This window comes from Rhagoletis pomonella, unplaced genomic scaffold (genome assembly GCF_013731165.1).
Source record: "Rhagoletis pomonella isolate Grant_MI unplaced genomic scaffold, Rhpom_1.0 Rhpom_scaffold_00460, whole genome shotgun sequence".
NCBI classification, from domain to species: domain Eukaryota; kingdom Metazoa; phylum Arthropoda; class Insecta; order Diptera; family Tephritidae; genus Rhagoletis; species Rhagoletis pomonella.
Window position 1 is genome coordinate 36,420 of NW_023459014.1, and position 21,864 is coordinate 58,283.

At 35.3% G+C, this 21,864-nt stretch overlaps 1 protein-coding gene across 3 annotated transcripts in view; it reads right to left on the reverse strand.

Moving 5' to 3' along the window:
- The window catches only part of LOC118750924 (sensory neuron membrane protein 2), a 48,259-nt gene extending 26,942 nt beyond the window's left edge, over positions 1 to 21,317 (reverse strand). The window contains exons 1-5 of one of the 3 annotated variants that reach the window (XM_036485670.1): positions 21,120 to 21,317; positions 15,448 to 15,743; positions 5,274 to 5,431; positions 5,043 to 5,190; positions 3,788 to 3,925 (exon numbers count right to left, since the gene is read on the reverse strand). In XM_036485670.1, the coding sequence (XP_036341563.1) occupies positions 3,788 to 3,925; positions 5,043 to 5,190; positions 5,274 to 5,431; positions 15,448 to 15,621 (618 nt within the window). In that variant the 5' untranslated portion in view covers positions 15,622 to 15,743; positions 21,120 to 21,317. Of the gene's footprint in view, positions 1 to 3,787; positions 3,926 to 5,042; positions 5,191 to 5,273; positions 5,432 to 15,447; positions 15,744 to 17,984; positions 18,320 to 21,119 lie in introns of those variants that run through there. The other 2 variants (XM_036485669.1, XM_036485671.1) reach the window with 2 other exon arrangements.
- Positions 21,318 to 21,864: the final 547 nt, after the last annotated feature.

Below are 21,864 nucleotides of genomic sequence, written 5' to 3' on the forward strand. Positions count from 1 at the left end.
GAGTAAATATGTAATTGGGGGCGGGGGGCATAAGTGTGGGATGGGGCAGGGGCGCGCAAGCGTGTTAATTGCAATTTCAATTTAGTAAAAAAGCATATACTTAATATTTTAATTACGGTATAGAATTAAACGATTTCTCGCATTTAAGGCGGGATTTGAGTGTGATAGCCTTTGAAACAAACATTTCCATGTTTTTATATATACGTATTTGTTTATGCAAAGACAACAACTTGGCATGTGTCCAACAAATGCTATAGGCGATTTTAGCAATTATTAGTTGTTTATTTTTTTTTTCAAATAATTTGTATGTATACGTGCTTGAAACAAATGGATACGCCAATCAAGGGTATCCACTTGGGAATCAAAGTTTCACATCTATGACATTTGTAGGTAATATGTATGTATGTATGTATATAGAAATGAAGATGTCAAAGTTTTTGCATGTGAGTATGCAATTAAAATTAATCAGGACGGCTGACAAGCAGGTAACTGTGTTTTCGGGTGACAGCTGAACTTGAAGAAAACTTGAACTTCATCAACTAAAAAACAGAGAGTCTCGTCAACCACTTACTTTTACATCATTTAATATATCGACGAATAGGCTGTGTAGCCACTTGTAGGGTTCTATACATTTTTTTTTACAAAATCAGCATAAAAAGTAAAATAAAAAATGATATTATATAATTTTTGCAATTTTCAGAGTATTCTTAATTTGTTCAGTGTCAAAAATGAGTTACGATGTGTCGCAAATTGATTAATGCTATTTAAATGGCAGCATAATTATTTTTTAATTATGTTTTGGTAAAGGATTTACACATCGGAGTAGCCAGAATGAAATTTAGGGGGGGGGGGGGATTCTCGACCCAATTAAGCTGGCATTTCAGGGTACTATTTTATATGTATATAAGGAAAATTTGAAAGTTAGTGGGGGGGGGGGGGGGGGATCGACCCCCCCCCCGCCCCTACCTGGCTACGCCCATGGATTTACATAAGTAGTGATTAGACAACAAAAACAGAGGTGCATATCGCGCACACCCTCCTCAAAAGGGGCACAATTCAAAATTTTTGCATAAATCAATTCGTAGGATTTATCCACAATTAATAAAAGTATTTTTTTCTTCAAAATTATATTCTCTAACTAAATAGAAAGTACTGGTATACCTGTTTTGGTTTTAATTGCGTTGAATCTGTACGATCCACAAGCATTTATGTTTCCAGATCTGATTCTTGAGTTATGCCTCTTCTGAAGAGGGTGAGCGAAGTACTATTTTTTGAGGCTACATTAATGTATGCATCCGGAATAATATTTATGTAAGCACGTATGCACTTATAAATGAGAATTAAAGCGAGAAAAGAATAGCTTCAACCAGAGAAAATGATAAATAGGATATCTTAATAAAGCGAACTTCATAGAAAATTTGAGGGGCTGAGTAGGTTTCCTAGATACCAGGTTGTCTATGTAGGTACATATCGACTGCTGAGTGGAAGATCGACCTGCCTCGGCAGCCAGTTCGAAAACGCCCTATCTCCAAAAAACTTTTCAAGAACGCCCTATTTCAGAATTTAATTGAAAAACACCCTATCTGAAAATTCGGTTCAAAAACGCCCTACCTCACTGCAAAATGTATTGAAAATATGCTGATATAGGGCGTTTTTGAATCGGCAGCTGAGATAGGACGTTTTCGAAAAGTTTTTTGAGAGAGAGCGTTTTCTATTGGCTGCCGAGATATGTAGGTCGATCTTCCACTCAGCCATCGATATATAACTTCATAAAAAACATCACAGCTAAAATTTTAACTTATAGAGTCGAAGTTTATTTTAAAACTAACAATTTATTCTTGACCCGATTCCATCATACGTATTGTATTTTTAGTTTTTTTTTAAGTTACTCCTGAACTTATTTTCTTTATTGGCTATTTTCAACAAAATGGCCAAGCGAAATATATCCATTTAAAATGTCGGTATATGTATATTTAAAACACAGACATAATAGTCAAGTAGATACTATTAAAATGTAAATTAGGATATTTTTATTTATCACAATTTGCATTTGCACGTTTTTATGGTGCTTGAGTTTTGTATAAACTTCAGCTGGTTTGTCCAGATGTGGCATACGAATTAGCATTTAAAGTAGAAGAAGGATAGGAAGCTATTCTTCAATTAAAAAAAAAAATACGTTTGTCTGACTGCAATGTATGTATGTATGTATGGATATTTAAAAATTATTTATTGAAAATAGAGCGCTGTTTTTTTTTTTTAAAATGAAAGTATGACAGATCTAATGAAAGCGAAATTATTTGAGCTTGTTTTCGAAAGATCAGAATTTGAATTTCAAGATTTCTAATTGTCTATTGTTTTGAGATATTTTGGATTTATATGTGGTAGAAGTGGAATATAGAAAACATTTGCAGTGCACTGGCTATTGAGCTGTAATGGCGCCGGCAAGTAAAAACTTCACTTCAACTGAGACTTTTGGCCTAAAGAACGTACCTATGTATGTACGTAGTTACATATCTAAAAGCACAGTTAGACGACGGCATTGATCAATTAATTCCAAAAATAATTCCGATTTAACGAGTTTTGGGGGGCTTTACCTATAATTTGAGCTATAAAACTTGAAAAGCAGTTTAATAGTTTTAGTTTTATAAGCAAAAGTGTAAAAATGTTCCTATGCCGAAGCCCTACGGTCTGGCGAATACTATTTGCTGGCCAAAAGTCGGGAAGTAACCAACTGATTTGATCAAAGTGGCTGATTTCAAATCTGATATCAGAATTTTGAAATTCCAAATTCAAAATCGAAATAATTTTAAGTTTGAAATAGCATACCATAATTTTGCTATATGTATATTTTTTTTCTTATCATAGTTGCTTCAAATAAAAGCATGTTCCTTTAGATATAAGTATCACGAGTGTTTGTGTATTTGCATTAATTTGTACTTATTTATATGAAAGGACACTAGCACAACAAGTATATTACTTAAAATTAGGCTAGGTATTAAGTTAAACAAATAACGTAACGTAAAAGTTTGAACAGAAAATGCAGAACTGACTTTTGACCAGCAAATATTACCTGACAGACCATAATAGTGACAGTGACAGAAATAATAGGCTCGCCTTATTTTGACCAGATTTGGCTTTAATGTTTAATATCTTAAAAAAAAAGTAGCAGTAGTTAAACAACAAACACCATATAAATCCACATTTCAATCTTGGTACAAAAATTATAAGAATTTGACAAATATTCACCAAAATTTAAACTTTTTACTCAAAATTTTTAGAAAATTTTCTGGTATGCAGATTTATAGCTCATTCGATTTTAACGCATCAAAGAGCAAGATTTAAGTGGCTACGAAATACTGTTGATTTTCACTCTTTTTTCTGCTGGGTTTTGCCATGCAAAGTATGTTCGAATTTTTTTTATAACTTTTTCTTTAATAATTCGGAAGTTTACTGGTATTATTCGTACGTATGTACGTGTATATATAATTATTTAAGCAATGCGAGTGTTTATTTGTATGATTGACTACCTTTACCATACCAAAAGCGCTACTGTATGTACATATTTACGTATGAAATTTCCTAATTCTACGGGTTATGCGAATATGTTTTGATACGCTTGATATGATATGTCTAGTATGTTAAGTAAATACATCTACAGAGAGGTAGTAATGATTAGTATGTGAGCCAATGCAATAACCAATTGTTGTTACAATTAAATATGTATGTATGTATATTAAATGTTAAATTGAATTTTCCATTTCTTTGTATGTATTTAAGAAAAATTTACTTTACGTTTCCCACGTATGCGCTCCATCAGACGTTTCAATATACGAACGCCTGGCGTATGGTTGAGCCTGTGATTTAATCTATTCGCAAAACCCTGAAAGATATCAGTAATTTCCCTTTCGAATACTTGTAAAAATGCCTGCAAATAATATACAGACAAAGAACTTATTTTATTGAATTGCTAGCAAGGGTACTAGATGCTCTACCAAACATTGGAGCTCGAAAGAAATATTATTATTGGCAGTGTTACCGTTGTGCGACTAAAGTGTCAAATTGACACTTTTTGGAGATCGATGCGCCCTGACACCGACTTTTAACATTAGGCTTATTTTAAAACTTTTCCAAAAAATCGTGCGACCTTTGCTCCTTTTCTTTGTTTTAAAATTCCATATACACATTTTGACAATTCCTTCATAAATTAGATTTTTTCTTACGTGTTTAAAAATGTTTTAGTATTTACTTTTCAAAGGCACTTAAAAATTACACCTCTGGCCAAATTTGTACTGAGTTCAACCTTTTTATTATGTCAAACGTTTTCCGAATAAATGTCCCGAAGTAGAATGAATTAATGCCCCGTTTTTGTAGCTTAGAATTTCCCCCAATTTATTTGTGTTAAATTTATTATTTATTTAATGATGTAAGTACTTTTTTAACTGCAATTTGGTTTTCATACTAAATGCAAAATATGCATATTGCGTCTTTTTAATATGTCCCTCATCAATGGGTTATTATTTTAAGAGAAAAAACTATTTTTGGCAGAAAATGATGATCATCATTAATAAGTTATTAAAAATAATGAGGCATAGTCACAGATGCAATAAAGCCTACTCTAAGTAGCTTTTTTTGCAGATTTTCCGTTGAAAAAAGCTAAAAATAACGTTAGGGTCGATTTTATTTCGACTATGAATATGCCCTAATGAGTTTCGAAAGGTAAAATAATGAAAGTCGTTACATACAATGGTATAAACGATTCGAATGACTTGAAGACACTTTTTTTCGGCTGTGACACCTTTTTTGCCACTTTCGAAAAATTTTCAGCGGTAACACTGATTATTGGCATCATGCTTCCAAATATAGATAAATGTTCAATATGAATAGTGATCATTTATTTATATAATTTCCTCAAAATGCTTTAAGTTGAATGTAAACAATGCCAGTAGAAATTAATTTCAAGATCCAATGTAAAGTGAAGCTTTGGGAATAGAACTTCATTTATTGCCAATCGTATATGTATGTACATAAATATAGTAGCTTACATTCATATGCATATTGAGTACGACAATATGATCGGATTGGGTGTATGGTGCTGACGCCTCCTCATCAAACTCGAAATGCTGGTCCTGTACATAGCTGATTTTAGAGCCATCGCGCGAAAAGTGTTTTACTTTTTTCCGTCGATATTGCCTAGAAATTTGAGCAAACGAATTAAATTAAAGTGGCCGTAGTAAATATTTATTAACCCACAGTCGCACTGGGTTACCACTTACCTGTATACATAGGGTCCTACTTCCTGTACAATTGGTATGGCGCCTTGTTGTACCTTCTGCGCATTGGTCACATTGAAGATGTACACTTTGAAGATCAATGGCTGTGGGAGTTGTACGAATCGCTTATACTGCTCCGAGCCATCAGCAATAATTACATTCTGGGGAGAGAAGAGGTTGAGAATTTGAGTGGTGAAAATTTAATCAATTGTGCGATATTTAAATTACTGAATAAATTTTTAATGCAATTAATTAAATAGGAATGTGATCTACCTGATATCAAAACGGGGTCATTATCTGTAATTAGTTTGTGATATATGGACACGGTAATGGGGGATAAACGAGACACGCTAATGAAGTGTATGCATTAGGGTAGCCTAATTAATGCGAGAAAAGTAGGCGCTCACATTCAAGGCATAACAAATAAAGAAGAATCCTAAATGGTTGAGAAAAAGTAGTTTAGTTTGTTTTCATGTTTTCTTTTTCAAGAGAATTTATAAAAAAGCCAATCAATTATACTTTAGTCGCCGTTTCGATCACTTGATAACAAATTGTCGTAACGTTAAAAAACTTGGCTTTTTACTTTTTTTTTTAGCAAAAAAGCTGATAGTTGTTTGCATTTTATTTTGATGCAAAAAACATACAAAATAAAAAAAATTGCTTGGTATTTTTTGAGCAGAAAAACAATCGTAGAAAATATAGAAATTCAGTTTTTCAAGGATATCGAAACATATAGATTTTCGAAGGTCGTTTTCCGTTTTTTTTAACATCTTTTACATGCCTTTAAAAGCTTAATTGTCAGTGTCAGTTTTGTAGAATTAGAAGTTGCCGCTCTTCGCAAGATCACCAGCATTGTTGTTCGATGACTTTGTTCCAAAGAAATATTTTGCAACAGTATTTAGGTATGCTTGAGTTAAACTCTTCGAGCACAAAGAACGTTTCCGTCTTCCTGATCCCCCATTGATCGGCGAGGTGGCTCCGTAGGTGGTTTTAGAAGGTGAAGTTCTTGACTCTAACACAAATCTAAAAGATGATCCTCTCTTGCAGCTATTCATTAAATGGCAGGGAGCCTACTACGGTGTTTGCATTTAAGACCTCCCGGCTATTTCCACTTTTCTGAAAGAAAATAGTCTTTGCATCCGGGTGACGCTGAGTCACTCCGGAGGCCAACCGATATCTCTGAGTCAGTCAGTCCTTTTACATAATTTTCCCCTGGAAAAAAATTTATTTACCTGTAATAAAAAAATCTCCAAGGGTTAATCCCAATAGTGGGCATCTTATTTTGACCGCAGGGTCTCGTTTCAGCCCACTGTGCGCCGCGTCGATCGGGCGAAGAATTTTAGACAAAGGCAAACAACGGCCCAAATGTATTGCAAAAGTTGTTTTACGAAGTTTTACTTTCAGAATTCAATTAATAGAGCAACCCTAATGTTGCAAAAAATTAATGTACGGCGAATATATTAACACACATATGCACACACCCTCTCACATACTTTTATTGCATTCCGATATAAGTAATAAATAATGCAATTTGCTTAAAATTTTGACGCGAAATAATAAAAATGATATCGGCAGGAATTGCGACACAATCATTATGGGACTAATTATCATATTTTTGCACCCTAATTACACAGTAAGTAGGGTCAAATTGTTGACCTCGTAGCACAGTGACTTTTGAATTAATTTAAAGTATATCAACGACGTCACGCAAACTGTCAACTTTGGATTGCGTTGATTAAAAGTGATAAATATTTATTTTTTTTTTCAAAACGCTCATCAGAGTTACTTGATGTCATTGCTCTGGCGCTTCATTTCATATATAAATAATATGCATTATGATAATGAAGACGATAACTGGGAATGCAGTACTTCGAGAGCAATCATTCGAAAGGTCGTTTTGGGTACAAAATGGAAAATTCTTAGTCTTTCTAGAAAGTAGAAGTGTTTCTAGAAAAGACCGTACCCGCCTACGCTGACTAAACTTTACTTACAAACAGCATTTTTTTTTTGGTCGCAAAACCTACTGAACTTGTCCAAAAATAATATTCTAAGTCGACTCCTGCTTTATTTCAACAACCATGCGTCCAAGGCCTCCATAAGTTACGCGTTCACCTGGCTAAGAATGTGTGCTTAAATTTATGCGTAAATGTATGAGGCAATTTGAACATTCTTTGCATGAAGAATGTGCAATCAAATTTTATTGTCCTCGCAGTCAATTCGAATGGGACTCAAAAAAAAAAAAAAAAAAAAAAAACAAATTTGTGGCCAAATTGACAATGTGTAGTCGTCACCTCGACTTCAATTCAGTTCTTCTAGGACGCAAGAATGCATTGACAGTCAAAAACTGAAAACAACAACACCAGCAAACACATACAAAATTCAGGTGTCAGCACTCCAAAAGTAGCAGCCAAATGCATTCTCAATGCTCATAATTAAAATTCTGTCCGCGTTGAGCCATACAAATTGGGGCCACGGCAGCTGGCCTGAAGGAGAAGTGGATGAAGCAGCAACAATACATACACATGTATGTACGTTGTTGGCCCATTATAATGACAACTTGACTAATTTACAATTAGTTGGAACTACCTACACTTTTGTTCTGTTGCCGTATATTTTAGCGATCGGTGCTTTTTTTTTTTTTTTTTTTTTTTTTTTTTATTCGGGCGTTGTATCTCTCTTTTTTTATTTAGTTAGCAACGGAAGCCAGTGTAAAATATTGAAACTAAAGTTTTATGTTAAGGTATTTTAAGGTTGTTCGCATGCAAAACATGCATAAATAATAATAATTTAATGGCATAAAATACTTCAGACAATTAATTTTTACAATTTGGCGCTTTTGAATTGTGAATAAATACATATTTAGGTATACATATACATATATATATGTAGCACATGCGGGCATATACATACATACTCTGATATGCGAGTATTTAAGTTTTCGTAAATGTAACAGCACTTTGAATTTATTGAGTATTCTAAATTTGTATATGAAATAAATGTAGATACATTTTATTGGGGGTTTCAGCTAATAATTGATGCCATTATTTTATAAGTTTGTAAATCAATAGCTTTGAAGTCACAAGACAATACTAAAGAAATTTCAACTGGAAACGCATGAATATTCATTTCGAGAGAACAAAATTTTTAATTTGAATTAGTTTCAGTTTCTGTGTGTAGAAATTCCAGACTTATTTTGCCACAATTACCGTATTTTTCGGCCAATAATAATAAGAGATTGGCGCTTACACATATGTATGTGTTAGTCTTTGGCCGAGCTTCTAATCCGATCTGAAGCGTGCGCTTTGATGTTGTTAAACAAACCGCGATTGTAGTTTTAATGGGAAGCTGTTTTTGATGGCAGAAATACAACCGGAGGTTCGCCATTGCCTGCCGAGGGGCGACCGCTGTTAAGAAAAGACCTTTTCCCTTTCTTTTTGCGTTGTTGTTTTGACCAGTGCTTGAACCCAGGCCCTGCGGAGTGGTATTAATATGTATGGATTGTTAAATTATACCCCAAGCTTTGTTTTAGTTATAAATCAAATATTGATATAGCTTTGTTTTCCCACCCGTTATCAGTAGTTTGCTCTGTGTTTGGCATACAAATAATTTAATATGCTTTTCAGGTGAGCCCTTTTGACATGAACGCGCCTTAAGTTTGACAGAATTTACGTGATCCAAGCGTTACATAAATCATTACAATACAGATGAAAACTGTACTTAGAAGGTTGGCATATAGAAAATTCAAGTAATTCATGCAATTATGATAGGTTTCGCAGACATTTTCAGTAATCAAGTCGAAGGTAAAATGTAATTGACAAGAATAATTGGAAGCACTTATTTTGAAATTTTGATCATGCACAACACTTCAAGTCCAAGTTCATTTACCAATTGTGTATTTAAGGCAGGTAAAATAGCCAATTGCTGGCAGCTAGGCGGTAAATTAATGTTTGTCGAAGTGTGGTACGAGTTCGTGTGCAGCATGCTAAGTAGTCTGCATAAAGGTGCTCATAAACGTCAAGAGGAACTCTCATGAGACTTTCGCCATGTTGGTGTGAGAATTCTCATGCGTGTGTACACGCACATTGATTCTCACTGGAATTTTGTTCTTAAGAGATTTTTCTCTCAAGAATGATAGATTACAAGATTGCGCCCATCAGAGAGGATTTTTGAGAATAATTTTTGTGCGACGTCACACTGGTGCATTTACGAGAGAGAAGTGCCAAAACGCGAGCAAAAATCGAAGAAGAAGAAAAAATATTGCAAGCAAAACGTAAACAAGTTGCACAAGTGTGACGTCATACAAACAGCGCTTCTGTCAAATTCTCTGAGAGCGACCTGGATATTTCGGGGATTCTCGGCTCATTATAAATATATTCGGGACTACTTCGGGATTTTTAGATTATTACGGGGTTTTCGGAGTTCCCAGGACTACATCAGGATTTTTGGGATTCTCGGCACTATACTGGGATCTTCGGGACTACTTTAGGATATTTGGACGATTTCGAGATTTTTGGGACTAATTTGGAACTTTTGGCAATATTCCGGGCTTTTCGAAATTTTCGCGATTCGCGGGACTGTATGGAGATTTTTTGAACTATTTCCGGATTTTCAACACTACTTGAAGATTTTCGGTATTCTCGGCACTATCGTGGAATCTTCGGGATTTTCAAGAGCACTTGGGGATTTGTCAGACTTCGTCAGAGTTTTATAAACTTCTTTGGGATTTTTAGGGTTTTCGGGAGTACTTCGAGATTTGAAGGGTTCTCGAGGCTATATCGGGATCTTCGGGACTAGAGCGGGATTTCCGGGACTATTTTGGAATTTTAAAAACTACCTCGAAATTTTGGGTATGCTGGTAGTTTCGTAACTTTCGTTCATACATATGTATGTGTACATATGTATGAACTATATACCACAATTGACGACACGTTTTATTTTAGCTAATTAACCGACTTCAGAAAAAGGAGAAGGTTATCAATTCGTCGGAATATATTTTTTTTATGCACATATGTTACCGCATAACTTTGGAACACGTTAACCGATTTCTATAATGTTTTTTTTTTTTTTTTTAAGGAAAGGTGTTACCTCACAGGTGGTCCCATACTAATTTGGATCATGAAAAAATTAACGATAATCTTAAATTTTTATATGAGAATGGTAGTCGGTTTTGTTGTTTGCTTAAAAATTGCTTGTTTAAGTAACTTGTTTGTAAATAAACCAATATGCATAACGACATGCATATTTATGTTCATTGGTATGTATATATGTACTTATCACAAAAAACTTTAACGGAATATTATTATCGTTATATTTCTTTATAGTGTTTGTACACAACGCGTTGAGAAACGTAGCTACCAACAAAGCTCATTATTTAAAGTACGCCAACAAATGACCTGGCTGTCAAACAAGTGAATCTGAGTCGAGTTGACAGACTGGCGGCATTTGCTGTGGACTGTGGAAGTTTAAGGTGCGACTTTCCTAATACAAAAAAAGCGCAAACAGTTAGTGAGTCAATTATGTACTTACACGCGCTGCCGGCTGCTTCTTCGCAATGGTGTCACTTTGAAAATTGGTTAAGATTTGGTTCAAAGGCATGTAGGTATTTATGTACTTATGTACACATGCACATTGTATATTTGCATACATATAGAGAGTTAGGGTTTGGAAATTATACGCACCACCACCACCGATACAGTCGCTGAGTTTCAATTAAAAATTTACACCTACTTAAGTACTCCAGTAATGACTTGAAAAAAAATTAAGTTTGCTTTAAGTATAAGTAATCACAAGTATATACATAAGTACATATGTATGAATGTATATTAGACCGTATCACAAAAAAAAACTAAATTTGTTCTAAACGCTTTTGAACACTCACTGAAGGAGTATTTCAAGAGCATCGGATTTTTCTAGAACTTCTTTACTTGATTTCGGGTTTGTAAAAATGATGATGATGACCTATGATCAATAGCAAGAAGCTTAAAAATAAACTTGCAAAGCTTTTAAGCTTAAACCGTTTTGCCATTTGAGGGGATTTTTTTGAAAAGACATTAAGAGAAATTTTTTCGATTCATAAAAAACTCCATTTTTGGAGGTATTTTGAAATCGGTCCAGCTCGCTTAAATCTTAATATTTTTCCGAAATATTTTGGTGGACGTCTTAAAATATAATAGATTTTATAATTCCAATGGAAAAACAGTACCCTGTTGGTTTTTGTATGGGGAGTGATGCAGTGCAATATACGTACATATATGTATGGGCGAATGATTCTTCCCATAGATCTTGCGGAGATATTAATTTCAGTTTTTTTTTTTCAAGGGAGTTATGCATAAGTAAGGACATAAAACTGTAAAAAATAGGAACTTTTTTACCCTGCGGCATACTTAAACCAAAAAGAATTTCAAAAATATCAATGCACTCTTAAAACTGGTCATCACATCGCACACGATCTTCAAAAGTGATACAATTAAAAATGTGTAATTTTTGAAATTATGTGCTAAAAATGTACACGGAGCTTTTATTTCCCGTCTAACTCCCCATTTTATAGATGCGTATTTGTAAACGTGTTCTTACTTTCTTCTTTTCAACAAATTCATACGAAAATTTGTCGCGCATGCGTACCGCTTGCATTTTTTTTTCAATAGCTTTTCTTCACATTTTGCGGTTGACTAAAGGGGAATGAAAAAAGCAAAATGTTGCTGTAGGTTAGTGCCACTTAATAACACATTGCTTGTACACACTTAAATATGTACTAATTATGCAAATTTGTTATTCTTGTTGTTGTAACTGTTTTCCAATTCAAATTTTTCGCACGTTTCGGTAGCGCTCAAAGGTAGTCAACGCGTGCTTCGAAGCATTAACGCGCCAAGCCAAGAAAACAACAAAAAAAAAGTAGTACCAGCAGCCCAGCAACAAAGGCGATGACGCTGGCAACACGTTTGCCTGAAGCAAATGTTGCGCAACATGGTGGCGCTGCTAGCCAGCCATTTATGCTTGTGGTAGGTTGGTTTGTTTTTGAATTTTTATACCCGAGCGCACTTGTGCACAGGGTATTATAACTTTGTTCGCATAACGGTTGTTTGTAACAGCCAAAACGAATCGAGATAGATATAGACAAATGTATACATAAATGATCAGGATGAAAAAAGAAATCGATTAAGCCATGTCTGTCCGTCCGCCCGTGTATACGCTAACTCGAGCAAAAATTGAGATATCTCAACGGAATTTGGTACGTGGGGTTCCCTTTATCCAAGGTAGGTTGCTATTGAAAATGGGCGAAATCGCACTGTAACCACGCCCCCCTTCTCATATAACGGTACTTTTGAAAAATGCAAAAACTGTGATATTTCAGTAAATATTCGATCCAAATTGTTCAAAATTAGTATGTGAAGTAGAATTTTGGTACAACAAAATATTATTATGAAATTTTTGGAAAATTGGCGTCAGCCCGCCCACTTATGATGACATACTGTATCTTAGTAGCCGTTTCACCAATCCTTACCAAACTCGGTACGAGGCTTGGGTAGGGTCTAGCTAAGAAATCTGTTGAAAGTCTTTGAAATCGGGCAATAGCCACGCCCACCTCCCATATAACGGTTATTTACAGAAACACGAAAACTGCGATAAATCAGTAGCTACTGAAGTTTATTGACTCAAAATCGATTACTGCAATGACCACTGAGCAAAAAGTTGGATTATTATAAATTTTTGGATTTTGGGCGTAGCGCCGCCCACTTATGACCACACATGTGTATCTCGGTAACCGATTTATGAATTTTTACTAAACTCGGTGTATTTAATAACCTTCGTTCGAAAAAGCAATTCGTTGAGAATTATTCAAATCGGACTAAAATTGCACCGGCTTACCGTACAACGGTAATTTTCGGATATATGAAAACTCCGATATTTCAATAACTGAGGACGTTCATTTAATCCAAGTTAATACTTACAACAGTATTTTTACGTTAAATAAGACTGTTATAGAATTCTAGGTAGTTTAAAGAAAGTTGGAACGACGAAAGTTGATACCTGCGCCGGGTATAGAAAATTCGGTTTCGCCCGAACTTACATGCTTTTAAATTTGCATTTTTTTAGTTTTTTATTTGAAGTTTATGGCTTGTTTGTTGTTGTAGCGCTTGAAATTGGCTTTTCTTTTGTTCGCAAAGGTAAATAAAAAAAATAGAAGCTCGGTTTATTTTTTCAGCCAAACACTCCATAGTCAATGATTTTTGGTCTGCTTGCATTTTGGGGCCATTGTCAATGAACTTGTTTTTGCACGCAAAATTTTTGCATTTTTCCCCCACTTGGCTTGTATGTATGTATGTACGTTTGTACGTTTTTTTGCAAATTTTGCGTTGATTATATTTTTATAATCATTATTTACTATTGCCATTATTATTCTTGGTTCATTGTGACAGGCAATAAAACGCACGCTGCCCTTGAATTGTCTTCAATGGGATTGCCAGCACTCTCGTTGACATTACATTTGCAGTCTGCGTTAAATTACAGCTTAAAATGAGCGCCATCCGCTTCCTCTGTTTCGTTTTTTTAATTTTTGTTTTGCTGCTTTGCAATGACCCTAGATTTTGTGGCTATTATGATTGTTTTTTTTTTCGACAGGTGTTACTTAATTACTGCCACTGGGCATTGCTAAGGTTCTTAGCGCTTAAGTTGTTTACCAGCCGCTGACACACCCAGAAATACATAGTATGCTCAATCACTTTAGTCTGTAGTCGCCATGTCAAGTCAGATTTATCCGGTCAGGCAGAGGCCATCGCCAAGAAGATAATCTTTATTTTTTTCGGAAAGTAATTATTGCCTGATTTGAAAATGGTTCAATGGCAACTGATGAATGTACTTAATTTTAAATACTTTTGGACCTTATTATAAGGTACATTCATGTGCTTTTATATACATACATACATACGCAATGATAGAGTGCCTCCATGCAATAGCAGCAATTGTTTGCTTTTGTTAATTGTTTTAAAAAGTAAAATAAGTAACTTTAAGTGAATGAAAAGTAATTTTTTGTAGTACCTTGTATTCGCTCAGAACTTTTAAGGCAAACATATTCCGCCTGCTACTGAGCCAAGTGAACTTTGGAATGCATTTGATATTCTCAAAAAAAAAAAAAAAAATACAACGTTTTAAGCCGCTACGAAGTTTATTTCCTAGAACTTGAACTTAAGTTTTCATTGTTTAAACTCAGTATACTTAACGAAACTTTACAACAATTAATGAAGGTCAAACGAAGTTTAAGTCTTGCAATGACGAGCTGAAATACATGAGTATTCGAAATGGCCTTCAAGATGTTCAATCCAATACCTTTGGATCTGTGAGTGCTATGTTGGTCCGTAAATCATTGAAAAGCTCCAAAGTATTACAAATACTCTTAAATAAAATTGAGATACTGCTGTAAACTTAGTTCAGACGTTCCCGACGACGAAGTTACACTGAGAAAAGAGTTTAGTTACGTCAACTAAATATCTTCCCCTCAACTGACCTTATTAGATGAGATCTATGAATTTGAAGACGATTAAGTTACGGAAAGCTCATTTCAAAATTCTTACTTCCTATGTATGCACTGAGAAAAAAGGACAAATTTATGGGATTCGCGTGTTAACGAAAACTCACCACCGCATGGCGGTGACGTTGCCGTTGCTTCTCTCTCTCTCTCTATCAACAGTAAATTTGATATTACGCTACGTCGTTGACTAACTGAGCTTTTAGTTTTATCTTACCGGACCACTGTGGTGAAAATATCCGCGGTACGTTAAAGTCTTCAAAAGTGGATAGCGAGAATTTCACTGACTTCTAAATCCTAAAAAGGTTTGCAGAGAAGCTACTAGTAAGGCCAGAACAGAACAAATCGTGTACCAAGGTGGCTAAATTGCCGTTTTAAGCAACCATTTGGGTTTCAATGCCATCTACTCGCCCGACAAAGTTTTAACGGATAGAGAGTGTTCTATTTCGCCTTACTAGATTATGAAATGAACACAGAATTATGTCACAGGTTTCCTTTATTTTAGAATCGAACGGGAGCAGAGAAATGGGCAATCCAAAAGAGGAATTTTTTGGTAGGTATATACCAAAGATGTGCCATTTTGCTTTCATATGTAATTAAAATATTACTAATATTGGTGCTAGGAATACATAAATTATGTAGAAACATACTCACCTCTTCGACCTTTTTATCCACCATGCTGGGAAACAGGAACCAACCGCAGTAGGCGCCCAAAGCAGCTGTTAACAATCCAATGAAACTGACTATCAACGACCAATGAAGCATCTTCGACGAGCACCGAGGTACAGAGCCAGGGAAGAGACTCTTCGCAATGTTTGCTGTTGTCATGAGGGAGCAGCAAAAGAAGCAAATTGACGAAAAGTTACTAAATCGAATCTGGCGAGCTTACAGTATCACCAAAAAGTATGTATTTAACACACAAAAGCACAGACACTAATGATGAACGAGAACTATGTAAAAAAAAAAAACACTTAGATGAAGATGATGAAGAAGACACATAAATATTATGGATTGTGAAATAATAAAGAATACATTTAACTACTTTAACAGAAAAAGTCTCTTCGTTATGAGTAAGCGTTGGTTACATTTGTTTGCACTGGTGGTTGCTTTAATTTTCACATTAATTTTATTTATATTGTCACTGTTTAAATATTATCACCTCTTATTGGCGTTGCTTATTTCATTCTGACACTGTCTACAGGTTTACAGACTAAACTTGAGCAGGTTCTAGAAAACAGTATGGAAACACTTTGGCGGTGGGTTATTAAACTTTTAAATCGGTTGTTGATTTTCGCACTTTTTTATGCCGCTCAAATGAATAGCTTAGATGGGCCCTTACTTTACATTTTGACACATAAATAAGTAGTAAAAAGGTGAAAGAAACAAACAAAAGAAAATAAAAAATCTATAAAACAAAATAAGAGTTAGCAGAAATGTAAATAGATGACTGAATCGAACAGACGTGCCTAAGGAAGAGGTCAAAGCGGCGGTAAACAAAGAGAAGAGGCAATAAAAGCAATAGAGACGTAATACAAAAAAAAAAAAAAACAAAACAAAAAAACATTTAAGCAAAAATCAAAGTACAGTAAAAAATATCAAAAAGAAATACATATATCTATCGTCAGAGATCTGAAAACCAGTTTTTATTTTATTTTTTTTTATTTTTATTTTTTATTATTTTTTGTTTGTTAATTTTTATAGATACTGTTGAATGTCTAGGCCGCTGCATGGATGTTGTACATACAGATGTATGTATGCCATTAGCAGATTAACGGTGACGTTTACGTTAACGAACTAAGCTCGTAATTTTAGCCTAAGAATGCTACAGTCAGTTTTTCACGGATTTCCTTGAGGTTCATTGAATTTGACAAGTGAGGAAATTTAGAAATGCTGCCAAAAAAAGAGATACGCCTGGCAATTTTATACGCTAGTACAAATTGCTGTAGAAACAAACAGGGCGTCCAAGATCAGTCCATGCTAAAATTATGGGGGGGGAGGAGGGAAATCTTATCCCCTTTGCTGAGAAAATTGCAGAGGAGATGAATCCACAGTTGAAAATGACGGAGTCGATGGCCTAACAGTCGACTGGGATGAATTAAGAATAGCATTTTGTGGCTAGATATCCACAAGGCCGCTGGATCTGATGCCCTGCCGGCTTAGTTACTCAAGTAACTGTAAGAATGGTCTGCCCTATCAACAAGAACGACGCATGCTCCAACAGTGTATGCGCTATTGTAGAGCGTATGATGTGAAAGGTGAAGTCCATCGTCGACTGTCTTCTGATTAGGCTTTATTTAGCCATAGTAAATCCAATATAGACAAAGTATTCACCATACGCGAAATTTTGTAAAAGACCTGCAGGATGAGGCACAATTCATGTAAATGACCTTTTTTTTGGTGATTTTGAAGCCGCTTTCAACAGCAGGCAAATAAGTTGAAACTAAATCGCGATTACTGAATTTGGTATCCAGGCGAAAGTAATACAGCTGTCTAAAATGACAGCAGCAGCTCCGTCAGCACTGGGAATGGCTTTACCAAGCCATTTGATACGCACCGACTTTTAATACAGGGCGCATCACTATCGCGCGACTTCTGCTGGCATGGTTATACCAGATTTACAATTCACGTTGAAGGAACAAAAGAACATCGAAATTATTTATTTTCACCACATATGTATATGTAAATGTGTATGTATGCCCGTACTCTTCACTACAATTTTTATTGCTTTGAAACTCAAACACTTGAAACCACAAAAACAATTTATTTGTGTGGTCACGAATTAAAGCTATGCTGCAATATCAAAAAATTTTACTTAATTTTTTCTCGCCAAAAAAAAAAAAATAGTGAGCTCCCTTGAACTCTGGCCACACTGCTGCCTGATCATAATTAAGAAATTTGTTTGAGAGTACACAACCATTGCCATCACCGCAAATACCATCTTTGCTTGCTGATTATCGGACAAAAATACTACTTTATTGGCATAAATATTGCAGCACACTTTCGATTTCGATTCGCATGGTGTAGTGTGTGTGCTCGTTTCGGCTTTTTGATTTTCAATGATGATTTTCAATTGATTGCATTTGGCAATGCAGAAAAAACGAGAAGCACTTGTCCCTACTCCGGCAGCGGCCGCTTGCTGACACACAAAATTTGTGTGTGTGTGTGTGCGTGTTAAACACCACTTTGCTTACACTTGTATGCACTCGAATCGAAAGCTGGTGCCGCCGTTGCATCAACCTGAAAATCTTGTACAAAAACTCGACGCGGTTGCGGAGGTGGTCGCTGATATTGTGGTTGTTGCAGTGGACGCGTTGAATCGCGTATTATATGCGAGTAGACGTGGCCAGCTTGTTGCATGCTTCAAATGAAACTAACTGAAACGGAATGAAATGTTAATTGAACTTGAATTCCGAATTGGTGGTCGCGCGGCCAATGTGAAGTTGTAAGGATTGTGTTATCTTTTGTAGAAAAGTTACTAGTAGCTATGAGTGTTTGGCGACCACAGAACACGCTTGCCCACATAACTGACCATTGAAATACACTAAGCAGCAGTGAATGTTTCAGCTTAGTATTTATAATGGCTATTGCGTTGAAATACTTTGGTGGCGAAAAATTGCATGTGCTGTGCAACAATTACTGTTAGATATTATCACAGATCATCATTACATAGTTTTATTGATTCTAATTCTATTTTGTGTTGTTTTTGTTCTGTGTTCTTATCTTGTAATACCTAATTTTTCATCACTGGCATGTGATGAGGAGTAACATCGGTGATTAATTGCATGCAATTTTAGGGCGCACAAGTTACTTACATTCATGTGGACACACACAACACACAAGTTATAACAACAACAAATTGTCGTGTGGCCACGTGCAAGCACGAATGTACATACATACATTAGGCTTGGTCGCGAAAAAATCGTATTTTGTAAAGTTTATTTAACTGAATTTCGGCATCAACAAAAATTTCAGCATAGACAAAAACATTTCGAAGTATTTGAAATCAATTTCAAAGTGTTTGAAAGGTATTTTTCAGTACATATTTATATTGACCCAAATTTAATTATTTATCCTTGATCATAGAGTGATATGAAAACTACGCAAATGTTTTTTTCAATAATGAATAACATCTCCAAATCGTGTCATATTTTAGTATTATATGAAAAATTTGGACTATGACGTTTCCCTGGTTCGAGTTTGTGAAGACTTCCTAGAGCAGGTGGAAAACAAAGACTTTCATATGATCTGCTACGAGGTTACCCATACCTGGTGAGTAAATGGGCGGCTAACTTCAGCCCCGGCGTTAATGACAGAAGGAGTGTCTGTATTCACTTGGAAATACCAGAGCCCCAAAGCAACTCTTCCCCTGAGTTTAAATATGAAGCTGTAGTGAAAATCTAACATTGAGGACCATGGAAGTTACTTAATATTGCTGTAGAGGTTGTCCGCTGCCAAGAGATTGGGTCTCATGTCCAAGGTAATAACTAGGCTCTATCACACCATATTTAAGCCAATCATGTTTTGTGAAAGAGCTACAATAGTTAAATGGCTAGAACGCGTAAAATGGGCTGCTCTCATATGTTGATATTGCAGGCGCGGGCTGAGATCAGCTCAGCAAGTTCCTCGCCTGGACACTCTGATTACACGGTTCACTACGCCACACAAATGGCTCCAAGCTACCTTTTCTCAACGCACACTCCCTCAACGGGTGATTGAGGGTGCCAAGTGTCTGGAGGAAGAGAGCAAAGAGCTTTTTCACGGACGGGCTGAAGCTTGATGGAAACGTTTACCTGGTTTATTGTGTCGAAGTTGTAGTAGCTGCGGGAGTACTGTGAATCAGAGCGTTGAGCGACAGGAAGTACCTCACCGCTTTCTAAATAACTTCCATTTCATTGTATTGATGAAAATTTTTATATAACAAAAAAAATTTGCGAGGCACACTCCTCAGAATATTTCTCATTCATTACACCTACAATGAGTAGGTACATAAATATACGTTCATACATTAAGGTGCGTCACCGAAAGTAGGAGTGCTTGTGGTTTTACGACCAAATTAGAAAGTTAGTCCTCACCTCACCATTTCTAATGAGAAATATTCTGAAGAGTGTGCCTCACAAATATTTTTGTTATATAAAACTTTTCATCGATACAAGAAAATAACTTGCTAAGATATATATATCTTATATTGGACAAAAAAGCGTTTAATTTCTCAACAGAACTTTTTCTTAGCTGGATACATTTACTGAGTCTATTTTTTTCTATTATTTTATCCCTTCCAAATACTAGCTCTCCAAAAGGGAGTTCCAGTAGAGATCTCTTCATTCGACCCCAATCTTTCACCGCAGATCCTTTAGGCTTTGAAATAGGAAATGCTCATCTAAATCGGGAGAATATCCTGCATAGGGTAGCAGTTCTTTGCCCTGGTTATGATAACCCCACTTAATTAAACTTTTTCCTATCTTCGCATCTGCATTCAATGGCTGCCTAGTACAAAGTAAAACACACAGCTTGCAGTACAAGTAGTCTATTAACAAATATCTGTTGATAGTAGGTACTATAATGTTTTTCGTTTTGTTTTTTCTTGCACGAAGATTGATTGGGGCGTATTCTTGTTTTCGTACGAATCGAAAATCATGAAATTTTCCTATCATTTTCTATACAAAAAATTCAAAGTTTCGATTCGTATGAAAACCAGAATACTCCTCATTATATCCATTCAAACTAATTTGGTCGATTTTTTTAGAATCGTTATCACGCTTTACATTGTTTGTCATTGAAACTGACTTTCTGTTCCAATTCACGAAAGTGTTTATTCTGGAAGTCATAAAATTTGTAAAAACTTTTAGTCCCTTGGAAAAACAATGCAATTTTTTTTTAATTTGCTAAGTGATCCGCCTTAATGCATAGGCTTCTAAGGGCCGTTATACGTTCATACATAGACATTTAAGATGTATGTAGATATTTTTTTGGTGCTATGAGCCATTTGAAGGCTTATTTTTAAGTGCCAGTTAATTCAGTCATCAATTTGTTTCACTAAAAGTTCCAAAGCCTCACAAAGAATTTCACTTGAAATTTTAATAAATGAAAGAGGCGCTTTGTTCCAATTGAAACTACTAGGAAAGGAAGTTTTGTTTGCATGCAAATATTTTTTTTTTTGTTGACAAACACACAATTTTTTGGTTTGCCACTTAAGTTTTTTTCTTTTTCTTTTTTTTTTGTTACACTAATTAACCTTGTTTTATGATTTTATGTATTTGTGTGTGTGTGTGTATATTATTTTAGCATAAAAAACACTCAACCGCACTACATACTATCGTATTGCATACCGTTTACTTTTGCTTTGCGTTTTACGCGTTAAAATATATGTATTTATGTACGTATGTGCACCACTTCGTCACTTTGAGACTAAGTTTCCACGTCTTTTTCTTCTTCTTCTTAAACATTCAACACTTTATTAACATCTCATTTGCGTGTGCGACTAGAGTTGAGCTTCAATTTAAACTAAAACTGCCAAACTAAAAAACATTCAAGCCAAGCTGAAACGATTTGAGCAAAGTGCCGAAATGCCGCGAAACGCTGCGCTGCTGCTGCTACTGCTGTTACAGCTACTGCACTAAAGCAATGTCAAAAAAAAAATATATGTCTGTATAGAAATACAAAATAATATGAAAAGGTAAGAGCAAAATGTCTCAAAACAAAAAGGTAATTGTTGTAAGTTCCAAATACAACAACAATACTCATTAGCAGCAAAGCCACAAACTATACCGTGTTTCGTCACTATAGCACATCAGCTAAGCTGCCCTTGAGTCGCCGTAAAATCCTTATTAAATTTTTATTCCTCCCTCTTCTTGTCATACTGTTTTCAAACCACACCTGCCAATTCATTGAGAATCAGGTCCATATGTTTAGATTTTAGTTTAGTATACCCCTTTTCTCGAAATCTTGTGATTGTGAAACTGATTTAATTCTACCTCTTTAAACTTCCACTTGCCTGCTCATTCTTACCTAAAATTTTAGTGTGGGGATACAGGATTGCATTTGGATTTATAAGACATTTAAATCTGCTTAGCT